This window comes from Camelus bactrianus, chromosome 35 (genome assembly GCF_048773025.1).
Source record: "Camelus bactrianus isolate YW-2024 breed Bactrian camel chromosome 35, ASM4877302v1, whole genome shotgun sequence".
Taxonomy (NCBI): Eukaryota; Metazoa; Chordata; class Mammalia; order Artiodactyla; family Camelidae; genus Camelus; species Camelus bactrianus.
Genome location: NC_133573.1, coordinates 9,035,142 through 9,062,585, shown reverse-complemented (window position 1 = coordinate 9,062,585; position 27,444 = coordinate 9,035,142). Strand labels below are relative to the sequence as shown.

The 27,444-nt window shown below is 47.9% G+C and overlaps 1 protein-coding gene across 13 annotated transcripts in view; it reads right to left on the bottom strand.

The window, feature by feature from the left end:
- FRMD4A (FERM domain containing 4A) overlaps nucleotides 1–27,444 on the bottom strand; it is a 576,901-nt gene that overhangs the window by 99,415 nt on the left and 450,042 nt on the right. For all 13 annotated transcript variants that reach the window (XM_074358292.1, XM_074358293.1, XM_074358298.1 and 10 more), the window contains 3 exons: nucleotides 23,919–24,011; nucleotides 13,610–13,694; nucleotides 535–591 (listed from right to left, as the gene is read on the bottom strand). In XM_074358292.1, coding sequence (XP_074214393.1) covers nucleotides 535–591; nucleotides 13,610–13,694; nucleotides 23,919–24,011 — 235 coding nt within the window. The remainder of the gene's footprint in view (nucleotides 1–534; nucleotides 592–13,609; nucleotides 13,695–23,918; nucleotides 24,012–27,444) is intronic.

The following is a 27,444-nucleotide window of genomic DNA, read 5'->3' as shown; positions in this document are numbered from 1 at the left end:
GGAATCTGTAATAAATCCAGCATAATGCCTGGAACATAGTAGTTGCTCAATAAATCTTTGTTGAAGGAATAAATTAATGACATCGTTTCAGTTCATCTTGCCAGTGTTTCTAACCTTGCCTCTGTTGCTAATATTCTGTAAGCTAAAGGTCTTTTTCCTCTTTCTGTGTAAGCTAAAGGGCTTTTCCTTGTCCTTCCAGGGGGCGTGGAATGATTCTCCTGGTAATTAATTCTTGCTTTCTGCTTGGCTTTCTCCAGTGACCTGAAGAAAGGGGGTCACTGATCTCAGTTTCCCCCAATCTCAGGTTATACATAACTTTTTCCTTTGCAGAGAGATGCTGTCTTAAATTTTCAGAATACCAGAAGACCCAATTTACTGCCGTGGTGTCAGTTTTCCCAATAGCTTTTTCCTGCCTCTGGCTAATAATAATTCAGGAGACCCAGGGTGAGTAGATATAGCAACTGTCATATGTAAGTCTCGTTCCTCTTCCGTGTACGGCCCTGGGACACACGGAGGAAGGGGGGCATGACTCACCTGTAAAATATAGGAGGCTAATTCAAACACCACTTCACTGTCAACATCAATCAGCTCCTGAAAGAAAAACCAACATGGAAGATAAGTTTGGCACTTTAATGACAATTTTTCTATGCTCTCTCCCTAAAAAGATGGTGGATCTTTCTTTTCTGAGATGTTCCCCAGAATCTCAAACACCCAGAGAATACCTTCTCTGAATTACTTGGACCCAGATGCTGCCGATACCCTTCTTACAGCTCTTAGCCAGAAGGGACCCAGTGGTCCTGGGTCTGCACAATTGCTTTTGGGCCTTCATCGTTAAGTCTTCATGAGAAATTAAGGAATGGACCGGTCCCCAGCTTTTTACAAATCTGTCAATCGATGGAGTAAGGTTATTTGATAACCAAATGCATTTTTCTTTGTAAACTCTACTTCAGAACCAGGAGCAAGGCTTTATTGAAGAAAACGTTATAATGGTGTTGTGACTCTTTAAATTACAATTAAATAAAATTTAAAAATGCAATTCCCCAGTTGCACTTGCCACATTTCTTTCATGCACTCAATACTTCAAGTATCCACGCTGGCCACCACAGTGTCAGAGCAGACCCAGAGCACTTCAGTCGCTGCAGAAACTTCTACTGGTCAGCACTGTCAGAGAATCCAAGTTTAAAATGCTTCTGTCCTTTAGTTCTGCCCCCAAATATTTAATCATGATCTAAGAACATGGTCTTAAAAGGATATACATGCCTCTCTTTGGTTTTTGAAAAAAAATCCTATATATATATTTTTTATATATATATATTTCAAAATGCATATAGTCCATATCTCTTCTTGTTTAATAGCTTGATTGACATATAACAGATACAGAAAGAAACTGCATGTTTACTACATAAAACTTGACAAGTTTGGACATGTGCAAACGCCTCTGATGTCATCACTGTTTTCAAGGTAATAAACACCCACCACCTCCACAGATTTCCTTGGGTCTCTGTGTGTGTGTGTGTGTGTGTGTGTGTGTGTGTTTTGCAGAGAGGTAAGAACACTTAGCATGAGATCTATGCTTCTAACAAAACTTTAAGTGCACAATACTGGTTTTTTTTTTTATACACAGTTCAGATCTTAAAGACAAAGGGAAACCTGGAGTCCACCAGCATGAAAGAAAAATAACCAAATTAACTGACGTCATACTTCTGTCGTCAAGTTCAAGTAGAAATGTCCACTTTTCTTTTCTTTCCGTAACATCCACTAGATCCTACAGTGAGTGACTGGAGCACAGAAAAGTAGAGCCAGGACCGACTGAGACTGCCGCTAGACCAGCCCCTTGCTTTTATTGAGAACAGAAGTCAAAAACCATCAAGGGACCTCCCCCCGCCTAGAGTCACAAGGCTTTAGTGGCGTTTTGGTTGGAAACCACCGTGGCTTCTTGTCCAGCATCTGACCTTCTGCAGGGGGTGCTTTCCCCCAAATCAATTAGGGCTCAGCTATGTTGGTTTTAAGTCTGTCTCAGCTCTAACTTTCTGTGCCCCAGTCACTCTCTGTAGGATCTAGTGATGTTAGGGAGAGAAAAGAAAGGTGGACATTTCTACTTGAGCCAATGTAGTCTCGGAGCCACATCTAGCATCAAAGTTGGCTAAAGCAAGAGTTACTTGTCTCTGAAATATAAACCGAACTCAGATTCATGGACTTTCTAATTATTTTTGTGTGGTCCAGAACTGGACCCTGTAATTCAAAACAATGCATTTAAGCGAGCCTGTTCTCTTCCGAGAGATAGCTATCTTCCAGGCTCTTTCCGGCTAAGGAATTTCAAAGGTGGGTAATAAAGTTTGCTACTGAACCACCTTGGAAGCCTAGGCTAAGAGAACCACTGTGAGACATGGAAGAATCGGGGACAGTAACTCCTTACACCGAATCAGCTGAAGGAGCCGGCTGGCCGCTGTAGCTGATGTGGACTGTCAGTGCTGGGATGTGGAGGAGTGCTTGGAACTGCAGTCCTGGGACCACCGGCTCCCATCAGGATGAAAATCATTTAACAGGGAACACGATTTAACGGAAACACCGTCCAGGGTTTCCACAGTGGATCATGTCTACTCGCACTAGACGCGTTTCCATTCCCACCAGTCGATTTCCTAAAGTCGCTCGTGTGTACTTGGCAGGGGATCGGTATGCGCGCTGTCTGTCAAACATTTACACCCACGTCACAGGTGGCGGTCAACCGTGGGCTAATAGTTAACATCCGAGAGGCCACCTAACTTGCAACTCAAAACCAACCAGCAGGAACAACCCTTTTCAGCGTCAACATCGCTTTTAGTTCATTGTTCGACTCATCTGCTAAATGGAAACGTCTCTCCCTTTGAGGGGAGGGGGTGCAGGGGTGGGGGAGGCGGACGGTGGTCTTTTTCTATTTGATTTGATTTTACGCAGCCCATGCTGCGGCTCCAGGAGGAATGCTGGACGCTAATCGGGTGGCAAATATTAACTGGGTACCGTTATTCAGAGCAAAGCTACCAAAGATGCACATTTAAACATGGAACCTGATTTATCCGAGTTCTCTCTCACCACAGGGTCGGTGGGAGCTAGCACCTCTAACCAGGTGAGTTTTCACCTTCTCTGACCATGGCCATCTCGCAGTGAAGGTATTAGAAACACGGAGAGTCAGAACGTGGCTAGTAAGAGGGAAAAGGGTTGAAGAACGAGGTGGCCCAGACATCCCCCACTCTTGCAAAATCTCATGGAAAAGGGAGCTGCATTACTACTTTTCACAATTTCTACTGAATATTTCTTGAGTTCAAGAATCACTGTGTTGCAGGGAGGGTACAGCTCAGTGGTAGAACATGTGCTTAGCATGCACGAGGTCCTGGGTTCAACCCCTAGTACTTCCATCAAAAAGATTTTTTTTTTTAATTAAAAGAAAAGATTTAAAAAAAAAAAGAATCATTGCATTGTCTTTCCTCAGAGGAGTCCACACAGAGATCTAAATGATGTTTATAAGAACCAGTCTAGGAATGTGCGGGTGGTGGGGGGAGAGGGAGAGATGTGTTCCTGGTTATGAAGCGAGTCCTTTCCTACCCTGCAGTCTCTTCCCGATTCCGTAATGGCTCCTGTTAATACCTTCCCCCATTTATACCTGGCCCACCCAGGTGATTTTTATCTTTAATGCTCTCCTGCGATGGAACAGAGCTCTAGACATCCTTCCCACGCCACACATCTCCTGCTGTACCTCAAAACCAGAAAGCTGGGCTCCCCGTGCAGAGGAGGGGCAGGTGTTTCCAGGGACCCGCCCGCCATACACACTAGAAAGATGCCTGTGCCTCTTTTCATCAGGCTTTTCTTGAACCCAGATTTGGCTTCTTTCAAGCGAACTGCTCAAGCAGAATAAATAAACTGAACAAGACCACCAAGAGTGCGTGCAAGTCCCACACTCTCCTGGGGCGCTGGGTTCCCTTCGGCTGAGGGTGAGGTGGAGCAGAAGACCTTTCAGGGAGGATGTCCGTGTATCTCCCCTCCGGCACCCCCACAGGCTGGACGTGGGACACCCCCCCGCACCCCCAGTGCTCTCAGAGCCGTGTGAGAAGGGGTATCCGCAGGGCTGTTGCTGCGCTGGTCTTCCCTGGGGCTCTCTGGTGGTCTGGTGGGCATGGAATTGTTTCATTTGAGACTCGTCAGTAAGAGGCGGATGACGATGGACGGAGAGTGATGTCACGTAGTTGATGCGTACTTCGGACCCTGATTTACTTACCACTGGAGAACGTGTGCCACTTTCTCTGATCCTTTGAACCAGGGTCTGGAGGGACAAACGCGAGTCTGCAGGTGTGTGCGGGTGTGCTCAGACAGGGCTGGGGAGGATGGCCCCCCTGCCTCTGACTCAGCGTTGTCTCAGCCCAGGTGATTAAGTAGCGGACGGAAGAGGCCCGAGGTCATAGATCAGCAGCATCATGGTTAACAAGGTTCTCAGAAAGATCTCCGTTCTGAGGGTCCCCAAGGGTTCCAAAGAAATAGCTCCCCGGGAACCCCAAGCAGTAGGTGTTAGGGACGGTCTCTAAAAGTCCCAGAGCTGGGGGGACTCTTCGTGACCCCTCACTTGGAGGGACTTGGTGGTGGTCTTCAGACGCAACTGAGAATCTTAATGAAGAGCATTCCTCCATGGTCAGGAATGAGGGAAATTCCAACTTTCACGGAAGATTAATGAGAGAATTATAACAGAAAAGAAGATTAACAACCACAGGGCAGGTTGAGAAGACTCCAGTGAGAACGACCTTCCCAAAGTCCCTTCAGAACAACTCGTGGGGCCGCCCAGTGGTTTTCCTAATAAATCCTCACTGACCGTAAGCATCTTTCTTCTCACTCACAAAATGACTAAAGGTGAGAGTTTCTCGTCATCCTCTTCAAGGCCATGTCTACTCTCACCTGAAAGTTCCAGGTTGTAGTTCCAGCCCTCCAACAGCTCCAGGATGCTGAGTAAGTAAATCACTGGAGCTCTATGAGTTTCATTTTCCTCATCAGTACGATGGGGGTAACAATTTCCTTTCCAATTATTTTACTGAGTCCAATGAGGCATAAATGTAGACGTGATTTGGAAGGTCTTTAGACACACGAAAAATATCAGGTCTGTATTGTTAATTTTTGCTCACTGGTATAGAGCATCTGAACTATGCAATTTTGTCTCTGTTCTTTGGCTTTTTTTTTTAGCATTTATAGGACTCTTTAGTAAGACATATGTTATTTTACAGGTGGGCAGCCTCATGTGTGTGTGTGTGTGTCTACATGTGTGTGCACGGTCACCGTGTATATCATCCAAATAGATCCTGGCGCCCACGTTCAGCCTCCCTGCGCCCGTGCGACCTCCCCGCCTCATTGCACAACTCATAATGGCTACGCGAAGGTGGCCCCAGGCAATCGGGGGCTGGGGTGCAGGATGGGACCCATGTGATCTTGCACAATTCCTCTTTCTTAGCCCTTTGTCAGTTTTTCATCAGTCAAGTCACTTCATGTTTGTCTGGGACACTCCCTCACTCTGTGGCTTGGGGATTTCTCCTGCCATCCACTGCACACAGCCCTCATCCGGATCCTGAGAAATCTCTGGGACAGAGGTCACGAGGACACTCGTGATGATGAGTCCAAGTGAGCTTTTTTCTAGAGAGACAAAGACGAAGGCCCCTCTCTGTCCTCCTCCCTGTCCTCCCTCTGACATGGGGCCGCACACACAGCCGGCAACAATCTCAGAGACAAGGACCAGGATTCTGTACGTCTGAGGCGAATGTTTATGTGGATTCCTTTGTCCTTTGGGACCTGATTCTGGGCTTTGTTTCTCTTGTCTTCAGACAAGATGATATCATCAGCTCATTAGCAAACCTCTTTGAAGATCTTGGGTAAAGACTGCTTATTTCAATTTCTGCGGGAGTGATGGTCTTTAGACCTAAACAGCAAATGTGGCCCAGGGATGACCGTTTGAACTTCAGTAATACATGAGGCTCTCAGTTCAACGGGGACATCTCAGAACAGAGGGCTGGGTAAGAACCCCCAGCACACAGAAGGGAGGAATTTTAAGCTTTTTTCCCCCCCGACATGATCTGCTCTTAGTGGGTACACACAGGTTCCCAACTTGGTCATTTCCCAGGAAATATGTGAATCCTCATGCTCTGGGATTGGAAAATCGTCAGTTAAAAACAACTCACTGAGCGTTGACAATGCACCTTAGTTCAGTGCTAGAACAATGGGAGGTGATCATCAAAATTCACCCAGAAAGATGCTTGTGTCAATTTCTCCCCCAACCCAAGGAGGGACCCATTTCCGTCCATCTTCAGATGGTGACCACGGGTCCTGTTTCTTTGGTTATCACTGTTGGACAAGTGCTGAGATCAAACATTGGAATGTGATGGATATATTTAAAGAGTGGACTCTCAGCCCCTTCAGATCCACATGCGATTCATAACAGCGTGGCTGGTTATCACGACTGGCCCCTCACCCGACCCAGCCTAAATCATGGAAGTATCACATTACTCCCATGAGGAACTGAAGAGCAACGCAAGGTCCTTCAAGATGGGGGCCTATTTTCTTGTCTCTCTGAAGGAATGAAGCACATTGCAAGCTGGATCTCAGAGTTGTAACTCCAAGATCTATAATCTAAGGGCATCCTTCTTCTTAAAAATTAAAGAACACGACCACTTTATGACCTAGCACTTGCTGTTTGCAAAGTTTTCGAAAATTATTGCGGCGACTAATTTTTGACAGCAATCTTGCCTTGTCAGTGGAGAACTCCAAGCAGGCAGGATCCAACCCAAGCCTGACAGTTGAGTAAAGTGCTGAGATTAAAGTCCATGTCCACCCCATCATGCCCTCTAGTGCGACAAGTCCACTGCCCCCCTCGGGGCTGACAGATGGGCCGCTCCAGCTGACACAGGAAGTCACATACAAAGAGAGAGACGACCAGACGGAAAGCCTGGCAGGAGAGCTGTGCTTTCCCGTGTTACTTTCCAGGAAACACACATCATCCCAGGCCGACTGCCCAAGGGAGTTTTCCTCGGAAGTAGACACACATTTCTAAAGGAGTTTCAGCCATCCCTTGGGCATCAATTTCCTTTCCATCACCCGCCTGTCCCCTTAGTGAGTGAAAACACAACAGAAATGCTGTTGGAGGAATTGGCCACCTGGGGTGTCGGGACCCCGTTCTGTGCTTCCTCCTGCTCCACTTACAGGAGACAATTAGACCCCTGCTCGCTCCTGGCCAGATTCTACTGCAACTTGGACAGACTGTGACTATATTTTCCTGCTCTTCTGGTAGTAAACAGGGAAGCTCAAGCAAGGAGAAGTTATGCTTTTGTCTCCTGGTAAGGGCACCGTGGAAGGTGGGAGGTGGCAGGGGTGGTTTGGGGAAAATGACAGAACAAACAAAACAGAACATCTTTCTTCACTTTTGTGCTGTTGAAGCAATCAGAGGTAGCTCTCTGGAGAAGATGCACAGAAAGCCGCGATGAGGTGGACCGAGAGCTCAGGGATGCAAAGGAGGTCTACGTCCCAGTGCAGGCCACCCGCAGCCCCGACTCCCCCAACCCTGGACGTGGGAGAACACATCCCAGGCAGGAAGTAAGAAGAGTCTCCTCTGGAGACAGTGAAGAGCCACGAGAAAAGACACCGAACACTGATCCTTGGGGTTCCCACTGGGACACTCCACAGGGACAGCCACCAGGGGACCAGCCCCATCTGGGCCCTGGGAGCTTTTAAGTGTCTCACTCTTAAATACGGATGGAGAGCCTCCTGCATGAAAGACAGAGACCAAAATAAATACAAAAAAACAAAAAAAAAACAAACAAACAAACAAACAAAAAAACAAAATGAAAGAAACAGAACATGCACAAGAATTAGCATTACTGGAGTGATAAGAGGATATTAGGTTCGAAGAAAATAATAGGATGATATATATATACAGAAAGAAAAATCAGATAATATGAAGGAAGTCTTGGAAATTAAAAACATGGTAGCAGGGGGGAGGGTATAGCTCAAGTGGTGAGTGCGTGCTTAGTGTGTACGAGGTCCCGGGTTCAATCCCCAGTACTGCCTCCAAAAATAAACCAACCTAATTATCTCCCTGCCAAAAATAAAATAATTAAATAATACAATAAAAAAAACCCACATTGCTGTCCTTTAAAAAAAAAGTGATAGCCAAGGTTAAAAGTCTATAGCAGAAATTAAGAATAATATTGAAGAAATCTTCTAGAAAGTAGAATAAAATGACAAAGATGGAAAACAGGAGAAACCAGGTATCAAAGCAGGAGGCCGTGCTGATTAACAGGTCTGGAAGGAGAGTGCAGGGAAACAGAGAGAGACGGTCAAAGAAATAAGACAAACAATTTCCCAGATCTGAAGATGAATACAAACCCGCAGACTAAAAGTGCCGATCAAATACACAGCCTCGTGGCTTTACAGAGACTCACTTCAGGGCACACCATCCTGAAATTTCAGATGAAGAGGAATAAAGAGGAAACCCTACAAGATCCCGCTGGTGGTGGTGGAGGTAGGGGAGTCCACACACAGCGTAGGGACAGGCAGACATCTCTGGAACAACTCTCAAAGACTCTGAGGCAACACTTTTGCTAATCCTGGAGAAGTCATTCTCTGTTTCCAGATCCAGAGAAACTCTTAATCAGATATGAAGGTAGAATAAAGACTTTTTCAGATATGCAAGGACCCATTTTTACTTCTCACATATGCTTTCTCTGGATTACTGCAGGATGTTCTCCAGGGAAACAATGGCGTAAAATGAAACACAGGAAGATGTGGGATCTGGGATTCAGAGCACCCACTCCAGAACTGGGGTGAGGGAAAGACAGGACAGGAAAGGGACATCCTGGGCTGAGCACTGCGAATGAGGCCAGGTTCAGACTGGAGCAAGAGGACAGAGGGCTCCAAAAGGGAGGTCCCAGGAAAAACCACAAAGGCAGCAACAACAAAAACCAAACCAAAGAGAAGAACAGGATGAACTAGCCGATGCATATGGAAATTAGCAGTGTAGGTATTTGGGAATCTGTAGGTGCTTTTGCAAAAAGAGGAAAAAAAAAAAAAAAAAAGATGGGCACTTACAAACTAAAACAAGTAACAGCAAGGCAACCCTTACCTTTAGGTAAAAGAACTGGTTGTTTAAAAAAGGAGTCACAACCATTGGCTGCTACTTGGATTAGTCATAATAATGTAACGTGGACGGCCGTGGCTTCTACCCAGAACTGTGCTCTCACCATATTGGGAAAACGTGTGTGGGTGTAGAGGAGACCTCTGTCCTCACTTACCTTAACAGGAACTCAACAAATGGACAAATTAAGGAATAACACCCTGTGCCGATTACTCAGAAATAGGGGCAAATACCAGAAGAAACAGCTAAAATTGTTGGAAGCGGTGGGACTCGGGGTGGGTGGGTGGGGGTGGGCTTTTTTTCATACAAAGCCTCTTAGAACCATCTGACTTTTAAACTACATCAGACATTACTTTGATAACAGTAAATGTTAATGTGTTAAAAAGTGAGTGAAATAAGGACTTGGAGAAATTGGAATAAACAGCTTACTGGACCTGAACAACTTAGATTCTGGAACACTGTAGGAATCATTCCCCAAGACTCAGGCAGGGCACTGGGTCAGTCGAAGCTGCCGGGGTCAGCATCATCTCCAGGCTGTGTTGGGCACCGATCTCGGGCCCCTCAAGGCCTCCAAAGTGCCAGAGGGTAGTGTGGGCGGCACAGAGCAAATCACAGCCAAGATGAACCCAGATCTGATTCCAAGCAAGCAGTTCGACCTCAACAGGAGCTAATGATGTGCCTGGCGTGGAGCTAACGATGTTCACGTTTATCTCCCTTAATTTAATCTTCCCAAGAAGGTGGTGGGTTGGGTCCATGTTCAACCCAAGAGGAAAATCAAGCTTGGAGACATCACAGAGGTGCCCACATTTAATGCAGTTACTACAAGGCAGAGGTAGGAAGGGAACCCAGGTCTGTGAGACCCCAGATCTAAACCCCTAACCACAATCACTCGGCCACGGGGCCTCCCGCCATCTTTGCAGATTTCCAACTGCACAAAGCCTGTTCCACCATTTCTGGTTCTTTCTTTTGACTAAGTCATTTAACCTCTCCAACATCACTTTCCTCCCTCAGTAGAGCTGACGATTCCATCTCCCTCATGGGCCTCAAATAACACATGTGGGATTTTTAAAATAGACTCTTAAGTGTCAATTTCTGCAAGTGGAAATCTTGTTTTTGTTGACGGGAGGGTGACAGGTGGCCTTGTGACGCAATTCTGCCTCCTGTGTAAAGTTCAGAAAAGCCTTCTCTGGCTCGCTCCCACGGCTCACCAGCTCCCGGACAGACGCTGAGAAGAGACAGCTGGGGCTCCAGGAGGGCACACACCACCCAGGGCAGCAGGCAGGCCGATGCCGTGGCACCCGGGCCCTAAATGTGGCCGGCTCCGAAGGCATCACCACTTCCACTTGGGGAACCTGTAATACGCAGTTCCGGGCATTTCTTTTTTTGTTCCCCATTTATCTTGGAGCCCCCTGTGAGCACGATGTTCAAAAGCCGTGAAGTCCTCACCTCCAGCTGAGCATCTGTGACAGAACAAGTCCAAGAGAAGCCGAGTCCGCTCCCTTAACCCCGGTGTCTGTATGACCACAATCTGGGGCAACTTTCTACCTGCTCTGGGTTGAGGCTGATTTCACCCGGTCAGCGACGTTCCAGGCATTTACTGCCCAAGTCTGCCCCCTGGTGGACGGTCCTCACTTTTTATTCCTGAATTCTTTCAAAGTGCTTTTGCACCGATTAACCAAAACCATCAGATGCCTGCAACCTATGAGGTAAGTAAGGTTGGTATTTTTGTTTCCTCTGTATAACGACAAAACGAGGGTTTAGCGAGAGGAGGAAATTGGCAAGTTCCTGGAACCACATTTAGTGTCTTTGTTCCTCCATTCAGCAAAACCCCCACATACTGAGTGCTCTGGGTTTGAGCCCAGTTTCAGTCTTGGTTCAGCAACTGTCACCAAGTGAGGTTCTTCTACAGACTCGAATCTGATCACTACCACGATCACCATTATTCTGAACATCCGTACTGGGTGGGACTACGTGTGCCATGCATGTGGTAAGGAGCCTCCATGAGGAAAAGCGACGGCCGACAGACCGTTTCAGCTCTCAAGTTTCAACGTGTGGCAGGTTGCCACAATCCCTCCAAACTGGGTTTAGCTAAATATGGAGACAGGCAGAGGGATCTCCTCGGACTCCTTGGGATACAGCCACTAACCATCTTAGGACAGGTGTACTTGGCTTTGAAGCTCTCCTTAGAGTGGAGAATCTGCCTTCCAGGGTGCAGTGCAGCCCAGTGGTTGAGATCTCTGATCTGGAGTCAGGCTGCCAGCTTCAGCCCTGACTCTGCCATTTGGGGCAGCCCTGACTTTGCCATACACAACCTTGGGGGAATCTCATAACTGCCTTGCGCCTCACAGGGAAAACTGGGATAAAGGATGGTGTTCCTCTCAGAGATGCTGGGAATATCAGCCGCACAGGGTGCAGAGAGCACTCAGCACCAGGCCTGCCATGATGCCAGTGAGCATCAGCTGTCCTTCTCCCTGGCCGTTAATGAGCTGACCTAAGGCTGAGCTCGTGCGATGGCAGGGGGTGTGCTGGGGGGCGCAAAGTGGGTTTTACTTTAAATACGTCCTCTTAGTTGTGTTGGGGGAGTCTTCTGCAAACCCCTCTCCCAAAGGACAGGGTGCATGCTGGGGACTGCCTGTGGTCATTTTGTAATAGAAAAGAACAAATCTGACTCCGTATTAGATCTGTTTCTGTGGCTTTAACCCTCTGCCCTGTTTTCTAGGCTTAGTCTTGCTGGCTCTGCGCCTTTTGCAAAAGAATGTTGCCTTTAGCCTGAAAGAGACAGGAGAGCCTGTTCTCAAGGCTCTGACCTTTAAGGATATTAACACTTTTGCACTCCTATAAAGATAACAAGTTGCAGAATGGAAAATAACATTTGTTTTGTTGGAGATTTACAGGGACACCATGATCTTACCCACATGGACAGCTACAGGAACAAAGAATTCCTACACCAAGAAGTTTGCAACAACCAACCACATCCCCTCCCCCTTTTTAGTATAAAAGGAGCCTGAATTCTAATTTGAGCAGGATGGTTCTCCAGGACGTTAGTCTGCCATCCTCTCGGTCTGCTGGCTTTCGGAATTAAGTCGCTATTCCTTGCCCCAACACTTTGTCTCCTGATTTATTGGTGTGTTGTGTGGCGAGCAGAATGAGTTTCGACTTGGTAACAATTTTGGGTTATCCAGTGAAAGGAAACATCACAAGCACATGGGGGAATTGGATACAATGCAAGTGTCTCATTCAATTAAGAACTGTGCCTTGAATAGACATCTCCCTGAAAAAGATGCACAAATGGCCACAGAGCGTCGCTGATCACCAGGGAAATGCAAAATCACGAGCCACCACCTAATACCATTAGGGTGGCGATTATTTAAAAAAAAAAAACAAAAACAAAATAACAAGTGTTGGCGAGGATGTGTGGAATTTGGAATCTTTATGTGCTGTTGGTGGGAATATAACATAGTGTAATCGTTATGGAAAGCAGTGTGGCAGTTCCTCACAAAATGAAAAACAGAATTACCATAGGATCCAGCAACGTCACCTCCAGGTATTCACCCCGAACAACCGAAAGCAGGGGCTTCAATAGATCTTTATAAATCCATCTTCACAGCAGCATTATTTGAATAGCCAAAAGGTGGGAGCAACCCAAGTGTCCACTGATGGATGGACGAATAAACAAAATGTGGTAACTACATACAATGGCATAGTAACCATATAAAGGCAAGGAATTCTGACACATGCTACCATACGGATAAACCTTGAGGACATGCTAAGGGAAATAAGTCAGACACAAACGGACAAATACTGCATGAGTCCATTTACAGGAGGCGCCCAGAGGAGTCAAATACCGGGAGACGGAAAGTAGAATGGAGGTTGCCAGGGGCTGAGGGGTTGGGGAGAAGGGGGATTATTTAAGGGGTACAGAGTTTCAGTTCTGTAAGACAGAGTTCTGTGGATGGAGGGTGATAACAGTTGCACAACAAGGTAAACATACTTAGTACCACTGAACTGTATACCCACCAATGGTTACCATGGTAAACTTAACCAGTTAAAAAAATTGTCCCATCCTGAATGCCAATAGCATCCCTTTGAGAGATGCTGCTAGAAAATCCCCAAATGGTCAAATATACATGCATTTGTTTATAAGAGGTTTGTTTATAATTGTGAGACTTAGTGCATTTGTCATACTGGTCTGGGTTTCCCTTTTTTTGTCACAGTTGCCAAGTTAAAGAGACCCCTGCAATCAAGTTAAGGAACACCTCCAAGGAGCCAAAACCCAGAGACGGGACTGGAAAAGAGTCACGTTATTAGCCCTTGATAGTGTCAGCCTCGTGGAGTTCTCATTCATTTATAGTAATTAGTTTGTACGTTTCTTCTACTAATCAATGAAATCGCACTGGGGCAACATGTTGGGATTCCTAGCTTCCAAGGATACTTTCAGGTTTCAGTGGAAAACTCTGAACAGGAAGAAGCTCTTACCTTGTAGATACAGGACTTGGCATTCAGAAAGAAGAGCTCGATGGTGGCATTGTCCTTCAGGTATGAAATGCTTTCGATATAGAACCTAAAAGAGAAAAACTGCCCATGAACCACAGCCGCATACACTGATCAGGCAGAAATATCAAGCGTTCTCTGAGTTACATGACTCGAGGACGAGAACTCCCAGTCCAACAGGAACAAGAGAGAAAAAGCACCACCTATGGTTTCCATAGTTTGTTTCAGAGAGGAAACAGTGGTTTTCAAGTCCATGTACAGGGGGTTAGGGCCATCCTGGCAGACAGCCCCTCAGTCTAGCAAAGAGCGGGACCTGCCATCAATTTCTAAGGGTAAACTTAAACTTGACCATCTACTTGCTTTTTCCTTCCCTGCTTTCCAATTTTTTCTAATGTCATCTGTTTTCATTACATCACTTTTTGTCCTAATCACTGTTGATCTGGAGTTTTAAAAGATCATTTCTTCTGCTGAACGGAATAAGGGGCCCTTTTTCTCTTTGAAAGGGTTGTGACAAATCTTCCTGAGGACGGCAAGGAGGGCTTTGATTTCCGCAGACCCGGGGGGCTGTGGCAAGTGTTCTTAATGCAGTGATATTAACGCATATGGAGCCAAATGAGAATTGGATTTTTATCCAGATGGAGCTTATGGATTTTCTTCATGATGACACAGGCTGAGACGATTCACATTAAATGTGCCTTTACATCGACTCTGGAGTTTATGAAATTCCTTAATGAGCTAGGTCCTTGCACTTGTCTAGGATTGGCTTGTGCTAAGGGAGTTGTGATGAGAGGGGAGAAGGAAATGACTGGCATGCAGAGCCTTGGTGGGGGGTCTTGAGTGGGTGTGACAACTCCTGGGGGGCACTGGACACCTGCCTCATGGAAACTAGGGGCACCTAGAAGGGGCAGAAGGCGAAATGAGAAGAAATCAGCGCTATGGTCTTCCAGAACGTGTCTCAGTGTGATAGAAAGGATCTGGGGAGGAAGCCAAGAGACCAGTGATCTGGTCCCAGCTCTGGGTGATTCAGAGCAAGTCACATAATCTCTCAGGGCTTCTGCTTTCCAGGCTGTAAAAGAGGAGGACTCGGGCAGTGGTTCTCTAGCTAAGAAGTTGACTGCTTTCCAATACTGGAAATGAAGCAGGTTGAAACAACCATAACAACAGCAGAACCAACACACTAACATTGTGTAAGGCAGACAAAATATGTGTGTGGGCTCGGGCAAGCCCACAGCCCCCCCACTTTGCAACCTCTTGTCTATAGACTAAGTAAACGTCTTCTACCGTCTTACAGATGCGTGCAGAGGCTGCCGTGATGAGCACAATGCACACTCATTTACATTTGTGAGTGAGTCCTGAGGAACTTGAGATACTAGTAGAGATTTTCAAGCAAAAGATATTAGTTGGGCATTTACCATCATGGAGGGTCTACACAATTTTTAGAAATTACAATAACGTTCATTCTTGCAAAGCCTGGGAAGGAGCTCTTCCATCACCCCCTTCTCCGAAAAAAGACAAAAACAAAACAACCGCCTGCCTCCTGCTCTTGGAGCAAGAATTTTAGGTCATGGAGGATGCCGTAAAGGGTCTGCAGTGGTCTTGGAGGAACTGCAAAGTTGGACCACTTCCACTCCCCTAATAATGGAGACTTGAAATGCAGCAGCAAATTCTACATCTCAAAGCAAAATCCAGCCATCCCTGGTCTCCGTGGGAGATTGGTTCCAGGACCACCTGCTCCCCTCCCAACCCAGGATACAAAAATCCAAGGATGCTCAAGTCCTTGATATAAACGGTGTAATACAGTTGGTAGATATCTGTGGGTTTCACACCTGCTCCACGGATAGGGGGAACTGACTGTAAGTTAAATGTGATGTAATTAAAAAATCTACATCCGTTGTAAAAGGTTTTTGGCAAGGAGTAGTCAGAATAACAAAATGGGAAGGAAGGAAGGAAGGCAGGCAGATGGGAGGGAAAGAAAAGGAAGGGAGAGGAGGGGAGGGAGAGGGGTGACACAGGATCAGGATGGGGCTCTGGGTGGGTCAGAGGAAAACCAGCTCAGCTGGGTGACTTGTGGGTGTGGCCTCTTACAGACGACTCCTGCTTCCATGCCTGTGTTCAAGCTTCACCCCCCAAAACAATCCTCCTGCACCCCCACAACTCACTCCTGCTCCCCTCAGCCTCGCTCAGGGTCACCACACATTTTCACCACCTCTACTGACGGTCCCCACAGCAGATGTCCTCTCCCAGGCTCCAGTGACCCCCTCTGCTTATTATGTGGCCCCAGGGTCCCATGATTTTTTGTTCCCTGAGACGTCTTCTTTCCCGGTTGCTAACTCATTGAGGGCTGCGACCCCATCACCTTCATTTCTGCACCCCCAGCCCTGATCCAGGGCCCAGCACAAACATGTACTTAAACATTCCTGTGAATCAAAGACACTGATTTTCAACCATTCCCCTCTCCACACATCATCAGTGGGAGATTGTATTGGACAGTGAAATGGGCACTGAAGACAACACAGGAGGGAGAAAAAATAATAAATGATTTCCCAGACCCTTTATGATTCAGGGGTCTTCCATTCCACGCCCAGCCCACGTGCCCCCAGCCCTGCTCTCACTGTGAACTCGGAGAGTTGCTCACCCAGAGCTGTTGATTACTTGGAATCCTAGAGCCAGGAGAACAGCAGAGGCTTCTGGAGTTTCAGCGAGTGAGCTCGGTTCTGAAATAATAATTCTGAGTCTAAAGCTGTTGGGTCTGAAATCACTCAAGTTTCAAAGCAGAGCCCTAGGGCTTGATCCCATTTGTTTCAATTCTTGAGAATTAAGGAGCATTCTGCCCTCCCACCCCCAGTTTTCTCCTCAACAGTGTATTAAGGGAAAAAAACCTAACACTCTCCTTTCAAATCATGGAAAACTGAAATGAGATGGCAAATTCCACGTCTTTGGCGACAGCGTTTGTTCTCTGGCTGCACAAGAGACAGGAAGGTGGAGGGAGTAAGAGACATGTTCTGAGATGGAGGGAAAAAAATCATCTCCTTTTGACAGAAACTGGAAAGCAGATTTCTGTTAACCTTAACCACCAAGAAACAGCCTGAAAACCCCGTGTGTCCCCGGCTTGTTGTATTACTGCTTTGTAACCTGGGTATTTAACTTACCCTGAGCTTTCCAGCTGCGCCAGGGTGCTGGTGAGTCAAAAGTGCCCAGAGAAAAACAGACCTCAGACACCTCCAGGCCACATGGAGCCCCAGCGCACGCTACCACACTACGGGAGAGGAACTTCTAGGGAAACGGGAAACGCTGACAGTTTGCGTTCCAAGTGGAGGTACCACTCTGTTCTGGGTTTTCCTGAGAGCCTTGTCAGAGGTCCCCCTTTTGGGCAGTAGGTGGCGATGTTGCATTGCTTAACTACCAGTGCGGGGGTGGGTAGGGGAAGCTGCTTCAGAGACCTGGTTCACAAAGAAAGCCCCGGGTCTCTGAGAAAACCCAAGGGGATGAATGATGTCTCGTAGGTTCAGAGGGTCTGCGTGGGCCATTCCAAGTCTGATTCTGGATTAACCATGGGTTTCTGATGCTTTGACACCTGGGGGCGTGCTGACTCTGGAGGGACGGCCCCTCCCGGGCTTAGCCAGCTCCTAGGGGAGTGAAGGACTCACCTGTGAGCACTCCTTCCCCACGCAGGCCAGCCAATCCAGAGCCCACATACATTTTCTCGTCTCCTCTGTGGGGGTTTCACACTTCAGGCCATTGTCCGCCTGCCTCAGTCATCCCAGGGCCAGGAAATGGATAACTTGGGAGAATCCCCATGCCCCCAACCCTGCTGAAATTATCCAAACAAGCCAATCCTAAGCCTGCTTACCCTGCCTCACCCATGCCTTCCTGCAGAGACCACGATAAAGGCTCCTGCCCACAGCTCCCCCAACACCCTGTGCCTCCTGGACGAGCCTGGTGCGTCCCCGCATGGCCCTGCCTGGCATCGGGTACCCCCTCCTCCTGGGAACTGAGCAGCCATCTCTCTTTTCAATGGCTCTCACCTCCTCATCTGTTGGCCTCAAGTACCTGAATAATAATAAACCTGACACTTTAAAAAAGGCTCTTTAGCGCATTGGCAGGACTCAATCTCAGGGCTTCTCTCTGAGCCAAAGGAAACGGTGCTCTAGGCCAAGCGCAAGAGTGTCTCTCGAGTACCGCGAGTGATGCCACAGCCAGCGTGACCTAGATGACGCTAATCTGAGGCTATTTTATCGAACAGTCTGAAGTAGGAGCAAGCATGCACTATGCTGCACGTGTTTGAGCATATCCAACACTCGGGGCTTGGAAGCCTGGGGGAGTCTGGTCCCCTTTAACCTGTGGAAGCCTCGGAAGCAGCAGACGGAACCCAGTCCAGCCAGATTAGACGTCCCCTAGGTTTCCTCCTCTGGTCCCCTCGCTCCTCGTCTTCCCTCTCACATCCACCCCTTGGCTCTTGGGGAATCACTGACTATTTATAGCAAGCGTTAATTAAATGGCCCAGTGATTTCATTTTGTAATGAACACAAATGTCACATTTGGAATGCTGGCTTTCGGTAGCAAAAAGGAGCCATCGTAATGAGAAGGATAATTAATACTGCTGTGAGTTTCCGCGGCCAAAAATCTCTGATGTTGAGAACTTCAACAGCGCTGAAAATCCTAACTGGGACACCCAGTTGAGATCTAGCAAGTTCTGGTTAGCAGGCACCTCGTTTTAGATCCGTGCCACCACGGTTACCAGGAGTGACAGGACACAGCAACTGCTGTCTTAATCAGCCCGGAAAGATACCAACAGTCGGGCCATGAACTTGGCTGTAAAATCCCCTCTCCTTCATTAAAGCTTCCTGGCATCCCCTGTCTTTCTTTTCTTCCTGTAGCTCACTTTCATTTATTGTTTGTGAAACTCGAAGTTTGCGGAGACAAATCTAATCTCTATTTATTTTCCTACAAATAGTGTAGATGACCAGAGCTACATGGACACCTGGCTGGAGAATACACAATCAAAGGAACAGCCCAGACACGGAGGAATCATTCTGAGCGCAAACCTGTGTCTATAAAAGAGAAGAAGGACTTCCTTCGGTGGGTAGGCATATTTCCCTTACATTTTTTTCTTGACCTATTTCTTTTTTTTTCCTTCCCCTTAATGGAGGCACTGGGGATTGAACCCAGGACCTCGTGCATGCCAAGCACACTGCGCTATACCCCCCATGCCCTCTCTTGACCTATGCCTTAAGCTGCCTGGTGAACACTATCAGAGGGTCACTGTTCTCAGTTTGGGGAGCTTGCCTCGTAGCATTAAACAATGGTGCTGTTGTTGAACGCAATCTTGATCGTACACTGACCACCGGGCTGCTTGTAAGGATGTGTATGAGGGGTAAGGGAGTGGGGAGCTATGAGGCTGCACAGGCACGCCCAAGTCAGGTCGCCCAGGTATCCTTACAGGATAACAGGAAGCCAAGAAGCTCATGGGTAGCGGATGAAAATTCTAGAAAGGTGCTCAGTGGCAACATCTGGAGAGAGTGCAAGGGGCCAAGGCTGGAAGCACAGATGAACTAGGAGATTTCAAGACCAGGAGAGGCTTATGAGGGTCCTAATTACAGCCAGTGCGGAGTGCATGCAGGGTAAGGGATGGGGCTACTTAAGATGCAGAACTAAGTGGAGCTGGTGAACAAGAGGAGAGAGGAGGGAACACGTGGAGGAGAACAGATGACGTCAAGGCTGACTTTCAAGTCCCCGGCTTTGGGGACTGGGTGGATGGCGGTGCTCACCACAGAGACAAGGAAGTCTGAGGGAAAAAGAGCGAGTTTGGGGGCAGAAGGATAATGACAGTATTCGATTCAGACAGGGGAGGGCAGAAAAGTGCCTGTGAACTTTGGGATCTACAGACCCCCAGTGGCCATGTGGGTGGTGGGGCCAGACCCACCACAGACTGCAGGATCGGGGGACGTGGGAAGGAGGCCGCAAGTCCACCCTCGGAACCCCTGCTGTGAACAGAAGGGGCTGCAGGGGTCATAGCTGCAGGAGGATCCAAGTCAGGGAGGGTATCTCCTCTTGTGAGGGTGGGAGAGATGTGGACATGGACGGAGGGTCCAGGGAGAAGCGGAAGCTTAAGACAGAGAAAAAGAGAGGAGAGACTTGAGGGAGGGAGCTCTCTGAGGTGATGGGAGGGGCTGGGGCACAGGGCAATCAGCTGGCGTCGGGTGATGGGATAAGAGCCACTCTTCCTCTGAGACGAAAGGGGTGTGTGTGTGTGTGTGTGTGAGAGAGAGAGAGATCTTGGAAGTTGAAGAAACATAGGGGTTATCTGTTCACTGCCCTATACTTAGCTCCTCAAACAGTACCTACAACATAGCAAGTGCCCAATGAATATTCATGAACCAATAACCAAATCCATCTATAATGGTGAGTATGGAGCACGGAGTTTGCAAGGGAGAAAGCTGTTGACACCCCCATAGCTGGGATGAGAGTGGATCTGGCTCTCAAGGCTCGGAAGCGACCCAGTTCAGGACCATGATAAGGGCCAATGGGATCGAGGCGTTTTCTTCATAGAGCTGGAGAGAGCAGAGGGCAGGGCGGAACATCTGCCCACTGGAGGTCACTATTGTCAGGAAATGGCGAGGCATTCTCCAGCAAGACTAACAGCACGCATCTCAGCTTCTGGAAACTTCTTCTTTCCTATTTAGGATGCCCCTTCCTCCGGCAGGGTGGCATCCAAGGTTTGTGACAACGGGGACCTGTGCCCCTGCTGGGGGCACTCCGTCCATGGTGCTGAGTCCAGCAGCTCCCAAGCAGCAAGGTCAGGCCGGGGAGGGCTCCCCTCCACCACACTTCTCCCCAGTGCGGGGTGCGTCTGTCCTTACTACCGTCTTTGCAGATGGGCGCGGCCAAGTGTGGAGCCCAAGACGGGCCAAGGTTGGCGATCTCGATGGGGGTCCTCTGGCCCTGCCTGCACGTGGTCTGATCAGCAGTCATGGTGTCACTTTTCACTTGTGAGACGGAGACAGTGTGGTGGAAGGGGAAGGGCCCCAGGTTTGGAGTCAGATCTGACCGAACAGATGCCATAACTCACTAGCCATGCTGGGGGCAGAATTCACCTGGCCATCTTGTATGTCTGCTTCCAGGATGGTTGTGACGATAGTTCACCCTTAACAACGGACAGTTCCCTTCTTCCTGACCTTTTCCCTTTTTAGGTAATTATTAAGACCCTGATGCCCCTACGACTGTTCCTGGTGGTTTGACTGATTAGGGTTGCAGGGATCAAGACCATTTGCAGCTTAATAACCGGTCGGCGAAGGTCAGGAGGGTTCTGAGCCTTCCATCCTGCTATTCTGAGTCTGTCCTAAAGCCTGATGCCAGCTTCACGCCCTCCAAGGAGGAAATGCTCATTTCCTGGCTTAGAGGATGAAGCAGAATTCTGCGAGTTCCAATTCATGTTATTTAATATATTTGGGCCTTATTTTTCCTAATTGGTTGAATGGAGACCATAGCTCTGCCCTCACGCTCACAGACATTGTGAATATACATTGCAGCAGAAGAACATATAAATGCCAAGTAACAGGCCACGCTGGCTGGCAGCCCAAACGCAGATCCTCGGAGGCACAGGGTTAAGATTTCCACTCCATGAATTCCTAAATCTTGGCCTAAGGCAGCCGATCTTCTCCACGCTCTCTTGTATCAGGTGGTTTTATGTTGCTTCTGTTCCCCTATATAACTGCACACGCGTTATGTAGGTGTAACATACAGACGTGGAAAGGAAAGGAAAGGGCGACGGGGGGACTAGAGAGTTAGGCTGCTCTGAGGATGCATGCGTGGTGGATGGCTAGGCTGGGCTGTGGGGGCCGGACCGCCTGCACTTCTGTTTACAAAGGTCAGGGTGTGCGCACCGGGGAAGAGCCCAGCTGATAGGAGCTCCTTTATGCAGTCCAGCATATCCCAAGGTCTGGGTCTTTGATGAACATAATTTATCATACCACTCCTTTGGAGAAAACAGCTTGTGGGCATCCCCAGAAAGGCAGCGCTGAGTTATCAAATGGGAATTCTTCCCAAGCTGAAAATCAAGGTAAAGGCGCAGAATGCGCCCCGGTGGGAGAGTCTGCCTCCTCCCTGGGAGACGACGAGCCACTGGGGTTTTGACACTGTGCTGTTCAGCCAGCTGCCAAGTGGGGACACAGGAGAGCAGGGGTTCCGGGAGCCAGGCTCCTCCGTGGCTGGTGCCAAGGAGACACCTGCCCCGGGAGGTGGTTGTAATAATTCAGATGACATAGGATGAGGGAGTTTAGGTAATAAAGAGGAGAGGGCAGGGCAGAGAGAGATTCCGGAAGTAGCAGCAGAGAATTGATGCCCATAAGAACATGAAGGAGACGAAAGGGGGAACAGACTTCAAGATTTAAAGCCTGTATGACTGGATGGATAATGACATCAGATTCGATGGGACCACAGAAGGCTTGGGGAGGTAGGGTGGGGGGAGGGTGATGAATTTGGTTTTGAACCTGTTGAGTTTGACCAGGTGGCCAAGAGGTAACTGGAAATAGAAACCCGGGGCTCTCCAGAAAGATGGGCTTTTAGGATGAGGCAGTGCTTCTGCCAGGTGTCCCCCCTGAAGTGTGGATTTGGGGAGTTTTTCCTAATGAGCGTTCAGGGAGGCGCCTGCTTTGGATAATCAGGAAAACGGGTGTCCTTGGGTCTCGTCACCCCGTCCCCGGTTCTGCTGTAACACTGGCTCTCCCTCTGCACTTCTCCATGCATCTGGCTCCACAGAGAGATGTCAGCTTCGAGAAGTTTGGACCCATCTGCACGCAGACCCTCGGCCACAGACACCTCAACTGGGCAATCTCACGGCACTCCAAGCTTTTCCCCAAACCCCTAATAACTCGGCTAGTAACAGACATGTGGGAAAAAACAGCTAATATGCAACCAGCCCTGTATTTTCTCTTCTTGGCTAATGTTGGCAAAAAGCACCAGGAAGGGCGGGGAGCCTGATCTATGGCAAGTGTACACACCCACCTTTGATTGCAGGTTAATGAACTGCTTAAATTCAACTGAGTCTCGCCTGATGTCGCCACCCCTCCCGGTGGAATTGTTACTCTTTGCTTTATATGATGACTTTTCCACTTATCTGAGAAAATGTAGCCACCATTAAAGAGAATATGACACTGAAATCGTGCCCATCAGGGAGGGAAATGGCAAAGATTAGCTCTGATACGTTCACAGCTGTTAAATCAAAAAGGCATTAAATGCACGTTTAAATTGACTCCACCAGCTGCGGTAAAGACGTACTCCCGCCCGTGAAAAGGACCCTTTCTTTACCTCCGATTTTGTCTCCTGCGGTGTCGGAATGGCTACGTCTAAAACTGCTTCCTGGCTGCACTCTTCAGGAAGAACTGAAATGTGCGTCGTTTGCGTCCTGCTCTTGAATTTCTATCCGCATATTTTATAAGGGCTGGGGCTATGCGTTGGGCGGAGAGGCCAGTGTCCATTGGAAGACTGAGCACTTGAACCTAAATGCCTCTGCAGCTGTGTGGACAGACCCAGCCTGATGGTGCCACAGACTGGCTGCTCAGGGAGCCGCTGGACCTGGGGGCTCAGATTCTGGCTTTGCTATACACAATCTGTACTTTGCCCTTGAACTCATGACGTGATCTTCCATCCCTTGCCCCCGGCTTCATACAACCTTCTGCAAACCCAAGTGGTAAGTCTGGCTGGCTTCATAAGATTGCTGCGACATTAACCCTGAGAAGCAGTCACAAAATCAAACTTCTTCTCATAGATTAATGAACAGAAAATGCCCATTGTTTCTGGTTAGGCCACAGCCTTCCTTCTTGGGTTTCAATGATTCTTATTTGGGATAAAGCAGGCAAATTTCAAGAGGCCAAGTGGCACTTGTGACAGAAGAACAGAACACACACACAGACTTTTGTTACGTAGCTTCAAAGGCCACCAAAAGAATCCAGGGCTTGTGTTATTACAGGGGACTCAGTTTCCTTTGAGATATATGCCCTCTTTGCCCCATAAAGGCAAAGGGAAAAAAGAAAGGCTTTTATCTTCATTCCACACAAGCATCCGAGTGCCAGAGCACAAACACGCGTGTCCATGCACACCCGCGGACGTGACGCACACACTCACGCCCTGCACTTACATCTGCTGGGAACGGAGAGATGCTACGACCTCCGTGACTGGCAGTGAACTAAGACAACCCTGATTTCCCTTTTCTTTGATCCCTCATGCTCCCAGACTTTCTTGACAAAGAGGAAAAAAGCAAAAGGCAAAATAAAGGACAGCTACCCGATGTACATACCTGACACAAAAGTATAAAACCACAGGTCCTGATTTTTTGGGGAAGTCATGTTCCAACACTCTTCGATCCAGCTGAAGCCAGTTTAAGTGTCCCCTGAGGAAAGAGAGACCGATGGGTTAGGGCTTTGGGTTTTGCAGAAGTTTCTTGGGACAAAGGTATATGTGTCGCAGAATGTGCTAGACCACAGAGAATCGTGGACCTCTGCCTCACTATTAAGGTCTCGGTTTTTGAAGACCCCAAAGGAATGATCAGGGGACTCCTGCATCAGCTGGAGATACTGTGTGATAATCAAAGTCGGGGGTTTGAGACCCGCTGCCCATTTTCTCAACGGCACTAAAATGAAAATACAACCATACTGTCTTTCTTGTCCTGAATTCCCTTACCACCACTCTCCTGACTGCCTTCTCTCCTGAAGGCCTCACAACACACTTTGGAAGCATGTGAGCAATCTTCGCAACATCTCGCTGGAGGCAGATGGGGTGAAACGTGAATCACAGACGGTTTCCTCAAAAATTAAATGCACGGCTGCCATCCGGCCCAGGCACTCCACTCCCCGGCACTTACTTACCCAAGAGAAATGAAAGCAGACGGCCACACAAAGCCTTCTAGGCACAGGTGTTCCCGTTATTTGTAATAGCTCCCAACTTGAAACAACCCCAGTGTTTCCCAGCGGGGGCATGGACACGTTACGACATTGTTCTGTAATGGAACACTACCCCGTGATAAAGACAGTGAGCTGTTAACACACACAGCAATACTAGGATGCACCTCAAAATAAAGACGCCGAGGGGAAGAAGCCAGGCAAGAGGGAGTGCAGACTGTATGGTTCCATTTATAGAAAACGCTAGAAAGTGCAGACTGGTCAGCAGTGACAGAAAGCAGACTGGTGGCTGAGTGGAGGATGGCTGATGGGGCAGGGTCACAATGGGGGACGAGGAAACTTTTGGTTGTGATGGAGATGTTCATTATCTCGATGGTGGTGATGGTTTCATGGGTGCAGACAGATGTCAAAACTTATGAAACTGTACATTTTAATCTGTGTAGCTTATTGTACATCAACTTCACCTCATTAAAGCTACTTTACACAGTGAACCAAGGAAATGTGGGATGATGTACAAATAGGGACACGTCTGCATTTCCTTCTTCCTTCCCTCCTTCCCTCCCCTTCTCCTTCCATAAATATTAATTGACTACCTTCTCCAAATGAGAGTCTGGAGATGCAGCAGTAAGCAAAATCCACACAGTCCCTATTCCCCTGAAGCTTATATTCTTCTTAGGAAACAGACACTCAGCAACTCTTTCCACAATTAATTACATAATTACTAATAGTATTAGGACCATGAGTTAAGGACCTGATCTAGTCTGGGGGGTCCAAGAACTACTTGGTGTTTGACTGAGATTTGAAGAATGAATGAGAAAAGCAAAGAGGAAGGGGAAACCACTTTCGAAGCAGAAGGGCCAGCATGTGCAAAGGCCCTGAGGTGAGAAGAAACCTGGCACTTTGGTGTCATGTGAGTAGAAAGGGATGAGGCTGGAGAAGGGTGACCAGGCCCTTGGAGACACGTTGAGGAAGCTGATCTTTGAAGAGCAAGTATGAGCAGCAGAATCCACTCTGTCCTCCTCTGCTCTCCTTACCCAATCTCCGTGCGTCATCCTGGAGGACTCAGAGTCCTATAATCGTCTTTGCTTAGTAAGCTCATGCTGAACAGACACAACTGCACACCATTTCCTCGGGCGCCTGATGCTGTGTAACACAGATGTTTATAATGTATACACACTTGGGAAAGGCTGGCACTTACTAAAGAAAAGCTGTTGCATCATTGTATGAAAATGTTTGCTCCTCCAAGCCTCCAAATAATGAAAGATGGAAGATATTCCAGAGGCTTCCATCCCCATTTTGAGACTTTGTTCAAACTGCACCTTCTGTACAAAAGAACAAATCCCTCTTTCCATTAAGCCCAAGCCTGTGGTTCTGGGGGTGAGGATGAGGGCTGCTTCGGAACAGTGTCCACCTGAGGAACTCTGGCCTCTTTCTCCTTCTAAGCATCTTCATCTAGACAAAAAATTTTTCTATTAACTTTATCTTTAATGTTCAGTTCCTCTTCTCTGACTATAGTAAAGGTATAGTAAGAAGTATAGAATGAAGAAAGAAGTTTGCTAAGCAAAATAACTGGACTTACATCTTCCAGAAAGGTGGGATAAATTCTTGTCTTGTAGAACACAGGGTCTGGAAACAGAAGTCCCAGATGCCACCCTCGTGTCTGGTTACATCGAGATGTGGATAATGACCCCACGGGATCGTGCTGTTTCATGCTCTGAGACTTAGCTCCTGCTGTTCCCTCTGCCTAGAATGCCCTTCCTCTCTTTCATTGCCCAGTGAAGTCTGGCCCATCCTTCCAGACCTACTCTCCTGTGTCTCCTCCAGAAACCCATCCCTGACACCCTCCCCACCCCACACACCAGCCTGGTTGCAGCTTCTCTGGATTCTCACAGCATCCATCCTGAACACAGCTCTGTGCCTGCACTTCCCGAAGTCCATGGAACTCACTCTACGTACACACTTCTCCTCAATAGAATTTTTACATCTGAAAAACAGAGGGATCTACCCTATACGGTAACAGTATGTGTGTTTTTGATTAAGTGGGAGATGTTAAGACAGATGTGAGACTTCATTATCTGGGATTAATAAGCCATCGCCCTTTCTTTCTTGCCTCTGAAAGTGTCCAGTTATCTCCCAGGCTCCTCTTTGTGTGCAGCCTCTTGCAGACACGCCATATGCACACTCACGCCAGGACTCAGATCACGCTGTTTCTCTTCCTTGGAACAGCCTCTCCATCCTCTTTATCTGAACGCCAGCCATTGTTCAAGGCCGAGTTCAAGTCTTACTTTGAGTGAAGTCTTCCTTGATTGCCTAAGCCTGGGATTTCTTTCAAATGTCTCCAGGGCTTCTGGTTTGTGTCATGTGCAAGGCGTTAGTACAGCCTTGTGCAATGATTTCTACAATATGACCTGTCTCTTCAGCTCAGTTGTAGGTTTTCAGCACTAAAAAGGAAAGCATCATCCCCAGAACTTAGCACAGTGCTTGGCAAACATCAGAGGCCCGGACGCACTTGCTTATCGATTGGATGACCGTCTCCAAAAGCAATCGATTTACACCGAGATCTTAATCTATAAAAGTGACCTGAGTAACAATACAGGGAGGTCAATGCCGTTGAAAGGAAAGTTTCCTGTTCCTCACAGCTGCCTAGAAATGAGAGGCACTCACACCACACAGGGCCACCAGGAGAAGCACCAGTGTTGATCGTGAGGCAGAAAGGACTATGGGGAAGACACAGGCCAGAGACGTTGTGGGGTTTTCATGGAAAAGGCACGGAAGACAGCTTAGGACTGGCTACTCTGAATGATTCTGGTGGGCCCTGAGGCATGGGGCTGTCCCTGGCTGGCTGGTACCTGGTCCAGGTGTGATTAAGGACAGGGGACGCCTGGCTTGGGGTGAGACAGTTATATAAAGGGAGTGGTTCAGGGC